An 18,698-nucleotide genomic window follows, 5' to 3' on the forward strand; every position below is an offset into this window, starting at 1 on the left:
AGACGTGGTGAGAAGCAATGAGTTTTGTCAGTGGTGTCTGAGGTTAGATAGGAAGATGAACTTTCGAGGTATGAGGATAGGAAAGCATTGGGACCAGTTGCCTGCAGAGGTGGAATCTCCAAGGCTGACAGCTTATAAGAGTGAGTGCGAGAAACTTCTGCCTGGGATGGAAGGGGCTGGACTGGAAGACTTCTTAAGGTACCTTTCATCCCTATTTTCTAAGAGTCAGAGGTGCTAAGCGTTTTCTTCCTTTTTGTCTCTATGGGGAAGTGCATAGTATATATGGACCTAAAACTGATGTCAGCTGTCTATTGTGTGCCAGTATATCTCGACAAGTGATGCCAGCTGTCATGTGCTTGTGGGTATGTGTGATATGGGGGAGGGGGGGGTGCCTCTGAGAGTGATGTCAGTTCTAAGAATGTGTGGGTGTATATCTGAGGCTGGCATCAGCTCTCCGAGTGCTGTACTTACATCAGTTCCCCAGTTCCTTATAACATCTTCATATACATCATAGAGGGCATCCACTTCTCTCAATGCATCTTTAGGTGCCGCATGCAGGGGAACCAAAGCAAACTCAGCAACAACTGCAAAACAGATACAGTCAGAGGAGAGACTAAGATTCTAGCAAACTCAGCACCACAGAGCCTCGGAGCACAGCAACCTCAGTACCACAGAGCATTGGAGCACAGCACCCACAGTACCACAGAGCACAGCACCCTCAATACCACAGAGCCTCAGAGCACAGCACCCACAGTACCACAGACCACAGCACCCACAGTACCACAGAGCCTCAGAGCACAGCACCCACAGTACCACAGTCCACAGCACCCTCAGTACCACAGAGCCTCGGAGCACCAAACCCACAGTACCACAGAGCACAGCACCCACAGTACCACAGAGCCTTGAGGCACTGCAAACTCAGTACCACAGAGCCTCGGAGCATAGCACCCACAGTATCACAGAGCACAGCAAACTCAGTACCACATAGCCTCGGAGGACAGCACTCACAGTACCACAGAGCCTTGGAACACAGCACCCACAGAGCCTCGGAGCACAGCACCCACAGTACCACAGAGCCTTGGAGCACAGCAACCTTAGTACCACAGAACCTCGGAACATAGAACCCACAGTACCGCAGAACCACAGAGGTTCGGAACACAACACCTACAGTAATACAAACCTTCAGAATGCAGCACCCATAGTACCACAAACCCTTGGAACACAGCACCTGCTGTACCACAGAGCCTCAGAATACAGCACTCAGAGTACCACAGAGCCTCCAAACACAGCACCCACAGTGCCACAAACCTTCAGAATGCAGCAACCATAATACCACAGACCCTTGGAACACAGCACCTGCTGTGCCACAGACCCTCAGAATACAGTACCCATAGTACCACAAAGCCTCGATACCTAGATCCCACAGTACCACAGAACCTCCAAACACGGCACCCGCAGTTCATCAGACCTTCAAAGCACGGCACCCACAGTACCATAGACTCTTGGAACACACCCATGGTAAGTCAGAGCTTAGAAAGACAGCAAACACAGAAAAACAGGACCCTATTATACAGCACCCACAGTACCCCAGAAAGAAAGGGAAAATGGAGCAGTGTTTGGGGCTGAGACTGTGAACTGGAGCGAGATGCTCCATGGGCTGTGAAATTAGCAGCTATGCTTACAGGATGTGTGCCAGATGGCAAGGAGGTAGAAAATGGCAGATCTTACCTGAGATGGGAGAGTAGACCTTCAGAACATAGGGCTCACGACTGAAGACATCTGTTCCTGAGTACCCGTGGTTATCATGGTAGTGATAATTTTCTGTTATCTGCATCATTTCTGTCCTGTGGTGGAGAGGAATCTTATTTACCTCAGTAAACTGGTGCCTTTTATTTTCTGTTAGAGTGGTTAATTTAGAATTCATGAAAAGGAACAGTAGAATAAACCAAACATCCCACATTTATCCACAGAACAGGTACAGCACAGACAGCAGTAGTGCAAGCTTCACAATACCATAGTAACATAGTAATGACGGCAGAAAAAGACCAAAATGGTCCATCCAGTCTGCCCAGCAAGCTTCCCAAGGTAGTAACTGCTGCTCCATGCAGGTTACCCCCAATGTTTCTCTTAAGGGTAGTAACTGCTGCTTTGTGCCAGATAAGCTTTTTTATTTATTCCCATCCTCTAGCCTTTAGGGATCCACAGTGTTTATCCCATGCCCCTTTGAAATCCTTCACAGTTTTAGTCTTCACCACTTCCTCCGGAAGGGCATTCCAGGCATCCACCACCCTCTCAGTGAAGAAATATTTCCTGACATTGGTTTTAAGTCTTCCTCCCTGGAATTTCAAATCGTGACCCCTAGTTCTACTAAATTGTTTCCAATGGAAAAGGTTTGTTGACGACCATGGATCATTAAAATCTTTCAAGTATCTGAAGGTCATATCATATCACCCCTGCTCCTACTCTCCTCCAGGGTATACATATTCAGGATCTTCAACCTCTCCTCATAAGTAATTTTATGAAGACCACCCACCATTTTGGTCACCCTTCTCTGGACCTCCTCCATCCTGTCTCTGTCTCCTTTGAGATATGGTCTCCAGAACTGAACACAGTACTCCAGGTGAGGCCTCATCAAGGCCTGTAAAAGGGGATTATCCCATCCTTTTTCTTACTAGATATTCCTCTCTCTATGCAGCCCAGCATTCTTCTGGCTTTGGCTGTGTCACACTGCTTCGTCAATTTCAGGTCTTTAGACACTGTCACCCCAAGGTCTCTCTTCTGCTCCGTGCACATCAGCCCTTCACTCCCAAACGCATATAGTTCTTTCGGATTACCACACCCCAGATGCATGACTCTGCATTTCTTGGCACTGGATCCCAGCTGCCATATCTTCGACCACTCTTCCAGCTTCCTTAAATGCCGTCTCATTCTCTGTACTCCTTCCGGCGTGCCCACTCTGTTGCAGATCTTAGTATCATCTGCAAATAGACAAACTTTACCTACTATCCCTTCCGCAATGTCGCTCACGAAGATGTTGAACAGAACCGATCCCAACACCAATCCCTGTGGCACTCCACTTAACACCATTCTCTCTTCAGAGTAGGTTCCATTCACCATCACCCATTGTCTTGATGTCTTCTATCTGTCAACCAGTTTGTAATCCACGCCAACACCTTGGAGCTGACTCCCAAGTTTCTCATTTTGTTGATGAGTTTTCTGTGTGGGACCATATCAAAAGCTTGACTAAAATCTAAGTAAATTACATCGAGCGCTCTTCCCTGATCCAGTTCTCTAGTCACCCCATCAAAGAAATCAATTAGATTCGCCTGACAGGACCTTCCCTCAAACACTGCCCCCTACACAGAGCAGGTAGAGCACAGTCAGCAGTAAGGCAAGCTTTCCTCACACGCACACACACTGCCCCACCACAGATCAGGTGCAGCTCGAGCAGTAATACCAATTATGGGATAAGCTAGGATATTTTCTGTTATTAACCAAGCCTTTCCAAAAGCTGGTGGGATAGTGTGGCCTAGAACCCTCCTGCAATGATGCTGATGTGCACTGCAGGTAGGAGGAGTCAGGAGGTCTCTTCTGAACGAGAACAGACCTGGTCATGCTTCTGCTCTGAGGGGTGAGAAAGCCTCCTGGTCTGTTTTTTTACTGTTGGGAGTTTCTCCTTGCGTGTAGGTTTGTTTGAACTGGTGCTGTAGTGGCGCTTGTCTGGGACAAAATAGAGCAGGACACAGAGTTGGGTGTTCAAAATAAAGTTGTTTCCAAAATGTAATCAATGTCCAACTTGGAAAAATAACTGAAAGTGCAGCTGGATGTATCTTTGCTCTGTGTACGTCTGCTAACGGTTTCCAGGGGAGATTCCTAACACTCCTGCACTGAGTGTATATCGGCCCCAGACTCTGGGAAATCCTTGTCTGTGTGGGATCCCCTTGAAGCATGAAACAATCCTTCCTGAGTTTCTAGCAGAGACCTGCTACCCAGCCCGTGGCTGTGTCCCGGGGGGGAAGATCCCGTGGAGGGGCTTCAATCCTCTTCTCATTTCTCCTTTCTTCCACTTGGCCCCTACTTATTGTATAAGGTCCACCCACTCGGGCAGTCTCTGGAGGAAGTGGCTGAACTGTAGCATTCCTTCTAGTTGGTTTATGGGATACTAGGGCCATCTGGCGACTAACCCAGAGGGGTGCCATAATAACAATCCTGATCTCAGGTGAAGAAGGTACTAATACTAGAATTTTGGGGGTTGGCTTCACTGCGATCAGCTTCTAGAATTAACTTCCTGGATTGGATACCATAGGAGGACAGTTATTTAGCCCCGTATCAGATACGTCTATGAAGTTGTATTCACTTGCACAATCCGAGAACTGAGGTTGCTGTATATTTTTTGTGCTGCCCTTGAACTGGATACTCGGAGGCCCATACTGAGCCGCTATCCTGCTGCTGACATTAGTCGGCGAACTTAGCTGGAAATCACTGAATATTGTGCTTATCTGGCAAAGGTAACAGGATAGCTAACCTCCCTGGAACACTCCTGCCCCAGTCTGGACATCCTACTAACTTTTTAGCCACCAGTTAGCCAGGCAAGTCCAGAGCGGCCACCACAGCCGGATATTTAAAGAGCGCCATTTGTCGTAAATGCAGGATCTTCCTGGGAAACAGTCGGCAATTCTGTCAAAGTCAGGTTACTTGCTATGTTTGAGCTGCCCTCTTCCACCACTGGAAATTCAGTTTGTTAAAGTCTCTCGGAGAGAACACAGACTTATGTGGTCGTCTCTGGCACTGAAGCAGCCTGGGAAAAAACACAGCTACATGGGCTTCCCTTCGTTTCCCCACCAATGTGTCTCAGTCGTGCTCAGTGGAGAATCAGCTTTAGGTGTAAGAGAAAAAAACGCAGTCTCTGTGCCAGTTCAGTCTGACCACTTTCCTACCAACAATGGTGCCAATTGAGTGCCATAAACTGCAGTGGTGGTTTTAGTAGTGTGGACAAGTGAGGACGGAGACCAGCAGCAGCACATTTCACATAAGCCGCCAGATGACGAGTTGAGATGGCAGTGACTTTCGTTCACGATCGATTTGAGCCGAATTTGAACCTGTGGCCCCCTGGCTCATAAGTTAGCACTCTTTTGCTGGACAGGTCTCTGCCTGGAAAGCAGTCTCACGAGGACCCATCTCTTTCTCCCTCTCGCTGAGAAATTTCAGGTTTCTAGTCCATGCTCCATGTCTTTCCTCCCTCTCTGTACTCCTATTGCTACAGTTCCAGCAGAGCATCGTTTTAAGGGGGGTGATTTTGAATCGCCCGTGTAAGGTGCAAAGCCTGGGCATTACACATCATAATACTACTAATAAATCATTTTTTATTTGTATTCCACCTTTCATGGTGCTCCAAAGCGGACCACATTCAGGTACTGTAGGTATTTCCCTGTCCCCAGAGGGCTTTGCAGATAATTTTCAGAGAGAAACGACCTGGGTGGGTAACCTCTCTTTGAACATTAGTTGGCGTGAAGTGTGTGTGCTATCTTGCACCTGCTATTTCTATGGGTGGTCTTGCTCATGTATTTGAAAACCACATGTGCGCACGCTGTTTTCCTCCCTCAGGGCCACTTCTTTAGGACCCAGTTGAGTGTCTGCACTACTGGAAGCTCGGACATAGTTTTACCCGGATTGGGAGGTGGGGGGGGGGGGGGGGGGGGGGGGGGTGGAGAGAGTGCTTTTCAGCCAGGCCAACTTTACTCAGATAAATTCCCATTTAACCAGGAAATTGGCTTTGAAAATGGTCCTTCCACCCCCACTCCCACCCCTAATAAATGAACAACAATTCAGCATCTAATGCAAAAGGTCAAAACCCAAAAACACTGCATCAGAGCTGGGCCCTTGGTATGGAGGCGTCCTAATGCGCCCGGAACAAAATCCAAAGACAGTGCAAGTCTAGAGAAGGTCTGGCCGATATCCTCACACCACCTACCCCCAGCCTACCAGGTCCTTTGTGTCAGGCGTTGAACTCACTTGTAAATGAAGAGGTACTGTTCTTTGTAGCTGTCACGTCCCAAGGGGTCACTGATCTCATAGGAGTAGCTGTCCTCCGATACACTGGGAAGGACAGAATAAAAAAGGACATTTCATTCAACACTGGCCATGTAGGAAAGCACACGTACGTTAGCAGTCATCGCCAGAGACCATCCAATCTGCCATGTTTGGGTTCTTAGAAATGATTTTTCTCCCATCTTCAAGAGCCAGGCTGCCCTCCAGAGAAAGAAATAGCTTTCAAAAGCAGTAAAATTCTTAATAAAGTCTCTCACTCTAAATAGAAGGGTATCCAATCTGGCATGGAGTACACCAAAAGGAATAGCCCACTTCCTTTTATATATATATATATATATATATTTATTTATTTATTTATTTTATTTTGAACTTTTCTATACCGACCTTCATGTTGAAGTAACATATCAAATCAGTTTACATTGTAACAACATTATTGCACAAGACATTACATCAAACAGAATTGTACAAGGCATTACAAAAAAATAAGATTGCACCGGTCAAAACAAATGGTAACATAGAAACAGGCGAGGAATAAAGAGTTCGCAATAGTTCATATATATATATATATTATATATATATATATATATATTATATATATATATATATATATATATATGTACTTAGCAAGGGGGTAGACCTCACTCTGGAACAAAACTACAAGAGAGATCCTCCCTCTACAAAATCCAAACACAAATGCCACACACACTATTGCTCTAGCCCCTATTTATAGGCAATGTCCACCCACTCAAGCTGCCTCTAGTGGAGGAGCTGAAATGTGGTATTCTTGCCAGCTGCTTTGTGGGCTACTAGGAACATCTAGTGACCAACCCTTAGAGTTGCCACACTCTAGTTTATTGTTGATTGGACAATTTATTAACTTTTTCCTGCAATCAGTAAAATATGATTTGAACACCCAGTACTGCGTCCAAATTGTCTGTCCCTACATCATTGCAGCATCACACCTCAAGAGTTTCTAAAGAGAACTGCACACTTAAGGGAAGAGTACACCGCTACCTGGGCCGTAAGTATCAGCTTCCCCCCACAGAAAGAATTCACACCTTAGGGATGAGCAAGAGGGGAAAGACTGGTATTGAAAACACCCTAGAAACATAAATTCTTTTGTGTGCCCTTTGGAACATAGCAACCCCAAAAAAAAAAAGAAAAATACACTGAGGTCAATTTTCAGGGATCTGATGATTGTCCTGTGCAGAGGGTCCTATGTACCAAGAACTCCTATAGATATAAAACCTTGTTTTCAGCAGTGTTTCCCAAGCCTTTCCTGGAGGCACACCTAACCAGTAGATCTGTATATATCAGAGACCCAGTGATGAATATGCATGAGGTATTTATTTATTTATGCAGCTTTTATATACCGTGTCACAGAATACAAAAATTCTATCTTTACGGTTTACATGATAAAATTCAATAAAAAACAGTTAGAAACAAGAATAAATACAATAAAAATTCAATAAAAAATAAAATAGTACGATAGTTAAAATCTACACATTAAAACAAGATAAAGTATAGTTAAGAAAGATAAAGAGAATCCACAGATAACTTTTGTCTTAGCTAACAGCTCTCAGGTTTCAATTCCGTACGCTTGTTGAAAGCACCATGTTTTTAGGTCTTGAATTTTTTCAGATTATCCTGCATTCTAAGATCTACTGGTAAACTATTCCACAGTTTTGGCCCTGCGATTGAAATGGCCCGGTCCCTCACTTCGCTAAGATGTGCAGATCTTACTGTAGGCACTAACAATAATCCTTTATTTGCTGACCTTAGTTCTCGTTGGGGCACATGAAGTTTGATAAATTGAGTTCAGCCAGTCAGTTTTTTCTCTGTATATAATCTTGTGAATCATACATAAAGTTTTATGTTTGATTCTATACTCAATTGGTAACCAATGTAATGATTTTAGGACTGGCGTAATATGGTCTCTTTTTCTTGTATTTGTCGGAATTCTTGCTGCAACATTCTGAATCACCTGTAGGGGTCGCATAGTTGTTTTTGGAAGCCCTAACATAGTCGAGTTACAATAATCAAGCCCTGAAAACAGTAAGATCTGTACAACATATCTAAAATTATTTTGAGAGCGCAGCGGTTTTAAACATTTCAACAGACTTAATTTATTAAAACCTTCCTTAACTTTTTTGGATATGTGGGTTTTAAAATTGAATTCAAAGTCAATGATAAGACCTAGGTTTCTAGTAGTATCTGTTAATTTATAACAAGTTAGATCATCGAGGTTGATTATTTTTTTTTCTTGACTAACATTTTTTCTATCAAGCACCATAAAAACAGATTTGTCTAAGTTTAAAACCAATTTCATTTGTACAAGCAGTTGACCAATAATTTTGAAGTACATATCTATTAATTTAAAAGTAGATTCAATATTACATTCTATCGGAAATAACAGCTGAATATCATCATAAATATAAATATTTATATTTACTATATTAATGCTTTAAATATTTATATTTAAAGCTTAAATATAGTAAATTAAGCCTAAACCGGTTAACAAATGACAAAGCGGTAAAAGATATATATTAAATAACTTGTTGTTTGTTCCTATGCTTCTCTGCTCTCCTTATGGTTTTTTGTACCCCTTACCTTTCCCCTGTTACTTGTAATTTCCGTTGCTTTTGTTCCATGTAAACCGAGGTGATGTTTCGACGAACATCGGTATAGAAGACTTTTAGATAAATAAATAAATAAATAACGTGGCTGTAGGTAGATTAGTATGTATCAGAGACCCGGTCTAATTCATTCATATTTATAGGGGCAATCCTGAAAACCTGACTGGAGAGGTGCCCGTCCAGGAGAGGGTTGGGAAACGCTGATGTGGAGAACCTAAGGATCTCCACCAGAAGAGATGGACATTTGAGAGTTGGTTTCAGAACGGGATTAGCTTCCTCATGTGTGGGGGATGTAAATGGTGAGCTCCTAGCCTATACAAGCCCATCCTTAGTCGATCCTAGTAGGGGTGGCATAGCCTTTTGCTGATCCTTATTTGTCTATTTTTCAAGGAAAGGACTCTGGGGTCTCAGGGATTGAGACCTGGGCAAGTACTGGAGACAGAGTACTTTCCTTTTCCTTCTGTAATGGTTTTTGTAAGCCTTTCATTTAGTGGGGAGGATGTTCTTCCACCATTCCTGCCTCTTCTTTTGTTTTCTCTTTCTTTGAGTCATAATTTTCCTCTTTATATTAACTGAGTACCCTAGGGCCCAGGGACTCAGATCCATGTAACAATAGAGGAGCTGGTGTCTTTCACAGAGAAAGAACTGAGGGACCACCTGTGTCCTCAGGCAGGAATGAATTAACTTTCATTCCCAGGGAGAAGGAATATTGATGGAGAGAAGAAGTCCAGTGGCACCACTAAGGGGAATTTTCAAAGAGTTGCGCGTACACAAATTGCACAAATTCATGTAACTGCAATTGAGAATAAATTTCTTTATAGCCAAATAATGATTGGGTGAGGAGTCTGGGTAAACTGGGGGGAGTTCGGGCTGAAGAACCAGGAGGATCTTGATGACCTGATGGGCAAACTGATGGACTAATTGGTAAAACTGGTAATTTCCTTCTGTAACGATCCTGGCTGCTAGGCAGCCCCCACCCACCAGCAGAGGTCCTCAAGGAGCCAAACTCTCTCCCATTCTAGCCACCTCCTTGGTGATCCCATGACTCAGCAAGGCCAGCCATATTCAGCCCTGCATCTCCTTTGAGTCCCCTCGGCTCCCTGCATTGGCCCACCTTACTTTGCCTTGCTATTGTGTGGCTCCTGTGGCCTTCTTGTTTCGCCTTGCCTTGTTTCTTCCTCAGCCTTCCTGCCTTGATCTGTGACTTCCTTGGCCTTCCTGCCTTGTCTTGTGGCCTCCTTGCCCTGCCTTCGGGCCTACAAGTCTCGCTCTGCCTCCCCTTGTGGCCTGCTTAGGCCTCCTTGTCTGGCTCTCCCTTGACTGGTATTATATGTATTTTGTTTTGTTTTAGTTCCCTGTTAGCTTTTGTCTGTATTTTCCTTGTCCTGTTCTTGTGGTCCTGTCCAGCCCTAGGCTTGTCCTGCCTTGTCTTGTCTTGTCTTGCCTGGTCCTCTCTGTGGTCCCTGCTCCCTGTGGGCTTTCGGTTCCATCCATTGTCTCCCGCATTTATCTTACCTCCAGTTCCAGTTCCTGTTTCCAGAGCCAGGCCTTGCCTCTGTTGCCTTGTCCCAGTTCTTATTTCCTGTGCCAGTCCCTGGTTCCCGCTTGGTTCCTTTGTGTTGCCTCACCTTGCCTTCAATGTCAGCATTCTTAGGACTGATTTTGTTGCTGACTCAGACTGTTTCTGGCCTTGACCTTGCTTGTTTGCTGCCTGCCCTCATCTCCTGCTTGAATCCTGACTTTGTCTGAACACTACCTGCCCAGACCTTTGCAAGCCACGTACTGTTTCCAGAAAGCCCTGCTAGTCACCAGAATTATGTGGGCTGAACCCAAGGGGGAGGTGGCTGGTCAGGCGGAAGATTTTGTCCAGCTCTGTATAAGAGTCTGGCCCTTCTTCTGTTAAGGGAATTCCCCATTCAGCTGATTCCTCACTCCGTGTCACCTTTCTTTCAGCCCGATACAGTACAGTGCGCTCTGATGGAGCGCACTGTTAACCTGCTCTTGGATGCGCATTTTCCCTTACCCCTTACTCAGTAAGGGGCGGAAAACGCGCGTCCAACCCACGGCACCTAATAGTGCCCTCAACATGCAAATGCATGTTGAGGGCCCTATTAGGTATTCCCGCGCGATACAGAAAGTAAAATGTGCAGCCAAGTCGCACATTTTACTTTAAGAAATTGGGTAGGCGCTAGTTTCTGCCGGCACCAGGAAAGTGCACAGAAAAGCAGTAAACTAAAAACTGCTTTTCTGTGCACTCTCCGACTTAATATCATGGCGATATTAAGTCGGAGGTCCCGAAGGATAAAAAAAGTAAAAAAAAAAGAAAAAAAAATTTTTAAATGGGCCGGCGGCTGTCGGGTTGAAAACCGGACGCTCAATTTTGCCAGCGTCCGGTTTCCAAGCCCTTGGCTGTCAGCGGGCTCGAGAACCGACGCTGGCAAAATTGAGCGTCGGCTGTCAAATCCGCTGACAGCCACCGCTCCGGGCTAAAAGGAGGCACTATTGACGCGCTAGTGTCCCTAGCGCCTCCTTTTGCCTGTTTCTACCGCACCACCTAATTTAAATACTGAATCGCGCGCACCGGCGAGTGGCCGGTGCACGCGCTGGGAGAGCGGGCGTTCGTCCGCTCTCCCGCGGACTTTACTGAATTGGCCTGTTAGTGTTTAGACAGGTGGATCCAGAACAAGTGGATTATGCACCTCTACCAGCAGATGGAGACGGAGCATAGCTGACATCACAGTATATACACCCCTGCAGTGACATCAGCCCACCAGTATTCTCTGTCTCCAGCAGACTCTGTCTCCAGTGCATCTCCCTACTGGGGATTACTTATAGTTTTTAGAAGGAGAAAAGAGGATAGAAATTTAATTCACCCCATTCTCCTGCAGAGATTCCATATGGTCCCTTCCTCACTTGAGAATTCCTGAGGCGATATATTGGATCCATCCCTCAGATGAGTGCTTTGGTCCAGTAGCCGGCATGGACTTAGCTGTAAGAGATAGCTGGAAGGCAAGCAGGTGCAGGAAGCCCAGCACAGTGGTGACGGTATATGCCTTCTTTCCACACAATCAGAGACTGACTCTGTACTCAGTGGGGATGGGCTGAGCTCAAGTAAAGCAAAAAAAAAAAAAAAACTACAGAGAAGGGGTGTCTTTTTTGTAAGGCATTCCTCTTCTCTACAGTCTCCATACTCGGCGTGCTTATCCGATGTTTGTTTCCGCCTCTGGGGGAGCTGAGGGGACGTGGGCAGCCTAGCGGGTTGAGCAGCCTTTTTGGCTAGGCCCCGCTCTCAGGCTTCTTTCTTGTTCGCCACATGGTAGGCTGCGGTGGCATTTTTGCACATTTTTTCCTGCGCATTAGGCTGCCCTCTTCAGGACCGTTGGTTTGTGTAAGCGCATCTGGCTGTGCAGCCAGTTGTGTGTCCAGTTTGGGTGCCTAGTTGGATGCTTTGTTGGGTGCCTGATTGGGCATCCATTTGATAAGGGCGTATATCTGAGCAACACACACGCGTTTACCTATATACACAAGCTGAGCAGTGGGCGCTCAATTTTTGGGCGATCATCAAGGCACAAGGATGCACTCCTAAAATTTGGATGTCTAGTTTTTTGCAGCACAGATACAGCTGGATGCACCCTTCTCAGTTGCCTGTTTGTGTGTACTAATAGACTGATGGCGCCTACAGTTAAGAAACCTAAGTGTCTTACCCTCTGTGCTGCTTGTCATATTCAAGCATCTTGGCCTGGCATTCCCTTTAACTTGTATCAGCGCTGCTTAGAGGCTTAGAGGGAATTGCCTTTGTCTGATTTTACTAAGCCCAGTTCTCCCCAGCCTGATGCGGGTCTGGGTAGATGTGCCAGATGGGTCGCCTGATTTTGAAGTTCCCCTAACTGACAGTGGGGGAAGGTAGTTCAGCGGGCACAGGACAGGCGCCTCCTGGATTTGGTATGGATCCCTCTGCCTTTTCTTGGGTGGAATTTTTTCAAGGATTGCAGTCTTTTCTTCAGGCACAGTCCTCAGCCCTGGCCAATCTTACCAGGTCAGAGTTGCAGGAAATCCCACACGCCTGGTTCGGTAGGTAAGCATCGGAATATGCCTAGATTGATGCCTGGTCTTCCCGATAGGGATCCGGATGGCATGGATGATGAAGCTGATCCTTACTCCCTGGAGAATGGGAACATTACTCCGTGATTGGAACCATACAGAACTGTGTTGCATTTCTTTCAGAGAGATGAGTTGCCGGCTCTGATTTTCCAGACATTAAAAATGCTGGGAGTACATGGGGGCTGAATCGCATTTTGACTTCTTTGTGTAAAGCCTCATGTTTTTTCCTTATAATGCAGGCCATTCAAGAATTGATTGATCTTGAATGGGGTGCCCCTGAAGCAAATTGTAAAGGGGGACGAGTCTTGGAAGGACTGTACTACCCCTGGAGCCAGCTGCGAGAGAGCAATTGCGCTTTCTGAAAGTGGATGCGCTTGTGTGTGCTGTCACGAAGCGAACTACTATTCTTAAAAATGAAGGAGCAGCCTTGAAGGATGCATACGATAGAAGAATCGAGGCCATCCTTATGCAAGCATTTGAAGCAATGGCAATGACTTTGCAGTTAGCTTCCTGTTGTTCCCTGGTGGCTCACTCTTGTTTACTTCTTTCTCAGGCGGTCGATGAATCTGGTGTGAATTCCAGGGCATTAATGGAACCAGCATCCACTTTTTTGGCAGATGCAGGCTGCGATTTGGTCCGCACCTCAGTCAGAGGGGTGGCTTCAGTGGTAGCGGCCAGGCGAGAGTTATGACTGAGAAATTGGTTGGCCGATGCGATCAAGTCTAACCTTATGAAGTTGCCCTTTAAAGGCTTGCTCTTGTTTGGGAGTGAGTTGGAGAAAATGGCCAATAAAGGAGGTGCGTTCCAGGTTCCTTGATTGCTGGAGGATAAGAAGCAGATGCCCCATTCTTTTAGCATGAGAGGCCGTTCTAGGGGATCCAAGCATTTTCAACCCTCAGAGGAGCAGCTTTTCAGAGGACTCAACCTTTGGGTCGGTCTCAGTCCTTTCATCCCAGACAGCCCAGATGGGGTGCAGGCTCGGGTAGCGGAACCTCCTGAGCCTCCCAATGAAGGTGTGCTGACACAACCCTGGGAACAGGAAATAGGGGGCCATCCCTCTCTCTTTTATCAGAGGTGGGTCAAAATCACGCCAGACTAGTGGGTCCTGGAGGATGTGAGATTTTATTTATTTATTTATTTAACAGCTTTTCTATACCGACATTAAAGTACACATCATATCGGAGATGAATATGCGCTGGAGTTTCACAGTGTTTCTTGGGACGTGTTCATGATGTCTCCCTGCCATTCCCCACAGAAGAGGTAGGCAGTGGAGGGTACATTGTCAAGGCTCCTCAGTCTGAGGGCTATAGTTCCAGTTCCTAAGTCTCAGGAAAATATGGGCTGATATTCCATTTATTTCATTGTAACCAATAAGGAGGGTTCTTTTCACCCCATTCTGGATCTCAAAGGGGTCAACCGACATTTGCTGGTAACTCATTTTCACATGTAAACTTTGTGCTCAGTGATAATGGCTGTGCAATTGGGGGAGTTTCTGATGTCCTTGGATTTTTCCGAGGTGTACCTGCATATCCCCATCTAGCTAGAACATCAACGATTTCAGCGCTTCGTTGTTTTGGGGCATCATTATCAGTTTTGAGCACTACCTTTTGGTTTGACCAAGATTATGATCGTGTAGGCAACAGAGTTGAGAAAGGAAGATATTTTGGTCCACCCGTACTTGGACAATTGGCTGATTCGGGCCAAGACTCTGGAAGAGAGCCTCCTGATGTCATGCAAGGTGATCTCCTTGTTTCAGGAGCTCGGCTGGGTGATGAACCTGTCCAAAGCAGTCTTCAGCCTTCCCAATTGCTAGAGTCTCTCTGGACTATCAATCAGCTGGAAGCCCATGCGGTCCGGTTGGCATGCTTGCGGTTCGCCGATCATTTCTAGGCTTGAGCAGTCTGATTAATGTTGGACAATGTGACGACGGTGGCTTACATCAATCAGCAGAGAGAAACCAAGAGCCAGCAAGGGTCACAGGAAATATCCTATCTTATGGAATGGGCAGAAGTGTATCTCAGCCTTGCACATTGCAGGAAAAGGCAATGTAAGAGCAGACTTTCTCAGCAGACAGAGTCTAGATCCAGGAGAATGGGAATTGTCAAACGAGTCATTTCAGCTGGTAGTGGACCGCTGGGGCCTTCTCTTTCTGGACCTATTAGCAACTTCTCGTACTGCAAAAGTTCCTCTTTTCTTCAGTGGCAGGAGAGATCTGAAGTCCTTGGGCATCAATGTTCTCATGCAGGAGTGGCCAGAGGGCGAGCTACTGTATGTCCTTCCCCCGTGGCCCATGTTGGGCAGGGTGATTCGGAAGATCAAGCGTCACAGGAGGATGGTGATTCTGGTGTCATCAGATTGGCCCAGGAGACCATGGTATGTAGATCTGCGAAGGCTTCTAGTGGACTCTCCCTTCCAGCTTCAGGCGCACAGGGATCTGCTGCGGCAGAGGCCTGTTTTTCATGAAGAACTGACTTGAATTTTGTCTTATGGTACGGCCCTTGAGAGGGCTTGCTTGCTGAAGTGTGGATATTCTACTGCGGTGATTGCCACCTTGCTGTGAGCGAGAAAGTTCTCCACTTCCTTAGCATATGTGCAGATTTGGTGACTGTTTGAGGCTTGGTGTGAATTATCAAGTTTTGTTAGTCTGTTCACAGTTGGCTTTTGCAGAGAATACTGGCAGACATGTCACTGCAGGGGTATATATACTGTGATGTCAGCTTTGCACTGTCTCCATCTGCTGGTAAAGGTGTATAACCCACTTGTTCTGGCGCCACCTGTTTATACTAAAAAAGGAAATTATCAGTTAAGTAGTAATTTCTATTTCACGTGCGCATATTACAAAATGTGGTGATTTACACAGATAAAAGCCAGCAAGTGCTAAGAAAAATACATGAGTAATATGTGGAAATAATTAAAATTAGGAGCACAAATACGCATAACAAATTTGTGCCACTTATATGGAAAAATGTTGGCTTATCCGGGTATGTGGCAGTTTTGCCACATAGCGGATAAGTCTCAAGAACTGCTACTTATCTGGCTAAATAAGTGTTAAAATGCTACTTATCCAGCTATGTTGAAAATACATGCCGCATTATCTTTTTGATATGCAAACATATTATTGAGTAGATTTGTGTCTTTTATATAGTCAGTGTATATTTGCGTGCACAATATAAAATGCATGTGCATGAGTGTTTGTGCCTCTGTATATGCATATATGGGTGCATGCATGCATGCATGTTTTAAAGTTATCTTCTAAATGTATGCACATAAGTCACAAGTCCATCCCCAACCCTGCCTGCTGGAAATCCTCTCAGTGTGCATTAAAGCACCCACAAACCCTTCTGCATTTATGTTTATGCACACTAGACCTCCACTGCCACATGTAAAACAGGATTTTATGTGCGAAAATCATTTTGAAATGTGTTTTTCTCTCTCTTCATGTGATGAGATACCTGAGAAGTCTAATTTATAATATTAACCATTATAATGCTATTTCTTCTCCCTATCCCCATGGGAAGACCTCCCAGCCACACTGATGGAGATCCCGCTTGCCTCATCTGACTGTTCAGTTGTGTTGTGAATTATCATTAACATTATTATTACGATTCTCTCAGGGAATAGTACTTGTTAAGATGGTCCATCAGCTTCTGCACGGCACTCAGATCGCTGTCTCTGACCTCCTGGATCAGAATCATGTCGTACCTTAGAATGATCTGCAGAGACACAGACAAGTAGAAAGTGTTAGCCTGACAGATGTGCTTCTCGTTTCAGATGTGAATTCTCTTTCAGTTAGGGTCCTTTTTTATTAGCATATAGGGTAGGTTTTTGCGTGTCCCGGAGTTTTTGCGTGTCCCTGGCACTGAGTATTTTTCCAGGGGATTTCCCCTGTCCTCTGGGATGCATGCCAGTCATCAGTGATGGTTCTGTCAGGTTTCACGTATGCTGTCCTGCAGTGGGCAATATCTGCAGGGCTGGATCCATTCTCTGGGTAAAGGATCACTTTGGATTAGATGCCATGTGTGCCAGGTGACACCTCTGTAGAGTTGGCTAGTCACACAGAGGTTTTAGTTGCCTAAGATGGGCTGAGGACAGGCGCAGGGCAGTCACTGGACGAAACAGTGCTCTGGGCAAGACTTGCTTTTGACACTCCCCTGAAGTCCCCCTTCCCTTTTGAGCCTGCGGGCCCGCAAGCCTGACTCAACAGGGAGATGTGGAGCCACCCAGGGCAGTCACCCTTCTTGCGGACCCCTTGTGACCACCCCAGCTGAGGTTTTTTGCTTTTGGGAAGGTTCCAGCTGTCTGATTCATTTCCCAGCTGCCTGAGAGTTTTCAATTGATTAGGAAAGGGAGAGAATCTTTCTCTCTACAGATTGCGTCTCTGAGTGGGAACCGTAGATGAACTCATAAGGAAGCTCCGTATACAGAAGTGTAAAGGGGGAGCATGGGAGACGGGGAGACGCTGCTGCTGGTTGGTTTCAAGGGGTCATTTTCTCTGCTGACTTTTTATAGAGATACAAATATATCGGATGAATTCCTAGCTGCTGAAATTTCCAAAGAGCCCACCCGAATGTTGGCAGGTTGCAAGGGCTGGTGCAAAGGCTGGCTAACCTTTGAGACGTCTGTTTCCAGGAGACGGCCATTGACATGGCACCATACTCTGCTGATTGCTTAGCCCTCTTCCCTTCCTGTAGCAATTCATGCAGGCGGGAAACTTCCCGCCAAAAAAGAACAGGATCTCGCGGCTTTTGGGAAGAGCGGGTGAAGGAGCAACACTAGCCGGCACCTCTTTTGGGGAAAAGAATGGCGACATCCCCACCCGCTTCATACTGTAATATCTTTCTGTAATTAGCGCAATAATGCCTAGAAATAGGTTTTTGCAGACGTGCAATACAATGAATGTAAACTTTGCAAATTTGATATGTTTGTTGCGGGTAAGGGTGAGGAGGCTACCCAAATTAGGGGAGAGGTAAAGTGAGACCGATGTCCGAGACAGGAGTTCCCTGTGCATGAAAGAGGCAGGGGCTCTCTTGCTGTGGGACACTCTGGGTTGCATTGGTTCATGGTTGAGGTGGTAATGAGTCAAGCCATCTGTTGTGCGGCTCGGTGCAACACTTAAGGTGCCTCAGGTAAGCCACTTTGGTGGGAACTGGATGCAGCCTCATCGGATGAGGAGGAACCTAGCTGGAGCATAGTGGCTGTCAGGAATGCGGCCTAGTTTACCATGATGGGACGGGTAACCAAGCTATCAGTTATCTATCCAGCCAAATACACTGTAGCTATAGGGATACTTAATTCAGAAACATAGGAATTTGTTTCAAGATTGTAAATAAAAGGTGCTGCCATTTTTCTTCCAAATTAGTGATTTTAGACTTGCTATTGCGTGGAAAGTTATTGGAGGAGGGAGGAATCAGATGGTCACAACTGGCTATGATAATAAGATTAGTACTTTTTCTCTAGAAAAATAAGTGCCTCAGATGCAGGGCTTTCCTTGTGGGTGGGAAAGGGAATTGGGGCCATTGTCCATGGCCCCATACGTTTGGGGGCCCTATACTACCACTGTAGCCCTGTCTCCTGCAGCCAGCCACAGAGCTTTGCTGCAGCATGAACCTCTCCCTTGCATTTCCTCCCTCCTACCAACAGGAGGCATAAGAGAGCGGTACTTTTACCTGCTGGTGCCTCCTCTGCTGCCATCATGGCATAGGAAAAGCACCTGGGGGGGAGGGGGGAACAGAGAGAAAAGCCCTGGCTGGGGTAGGGGGGGGGGGGGGGGGGAGGTTGAGAAAGAGATGTACCACTGGTGCTTTCCTATTTCTCTTCCCTCCCTCCATTATTCACCCCCTTTCAGCTTTCAGCCTTCGCCTCCTTCTCCTCACACCCTCTGCTAGCAGCTGAATCCTGAGACCCAGGAGCACA

The 18,698-nt window shown here is 46.0% G+C and overlaps 1 protein-coding gene across 1 annotated transcript in view; it reads right to left on the reverse strand.

Annotated features, from left to right (window-relative positions):
• The window catches only part of DNASE1 (deoxyribonuclease 1), a 39,573-nt gene that overhangs the window by 10,500 nt on the left and 10,375 nt on the right, over positions 1–18,698 (reverse strand). Inside the window, exons 3-6 of the mRNA XM_029577446.1 lie at positions 16,410–16,498; positions 6,013–6,096; positions 1,729–1,844; positions 472–584 (exon numbers count right to left, since the gene is read on the reverse strand). Of these exons, the coding sequence (XP_029433306.1) occupies positions 472–584; positions 1,729–1,844; positions 6,013–6,096; positions 16,410–16,498 (402 nt within the window). The remainder of the gene's footprint in view (positions 1–471; positions 585–1,728; positions 1,845–6,012; positions 6,097–16,409; positions 16,499–18,698) is intronic.

Source organism: Rhinatrema bivittatum, chromosome 14, assembly GCF_901001135.1.
Source record: "Rhinatrema bivittatum chromosome 14, aRhiBiv1.1, whole genome shotgun sequence".
Lineage (NCBI taxonomy): Eukaryota > Metazoa > Chordata > Amphibia > Gymnophiona > Rhinatrematidae > Rhinatrema > Rhinatrema bivittatum.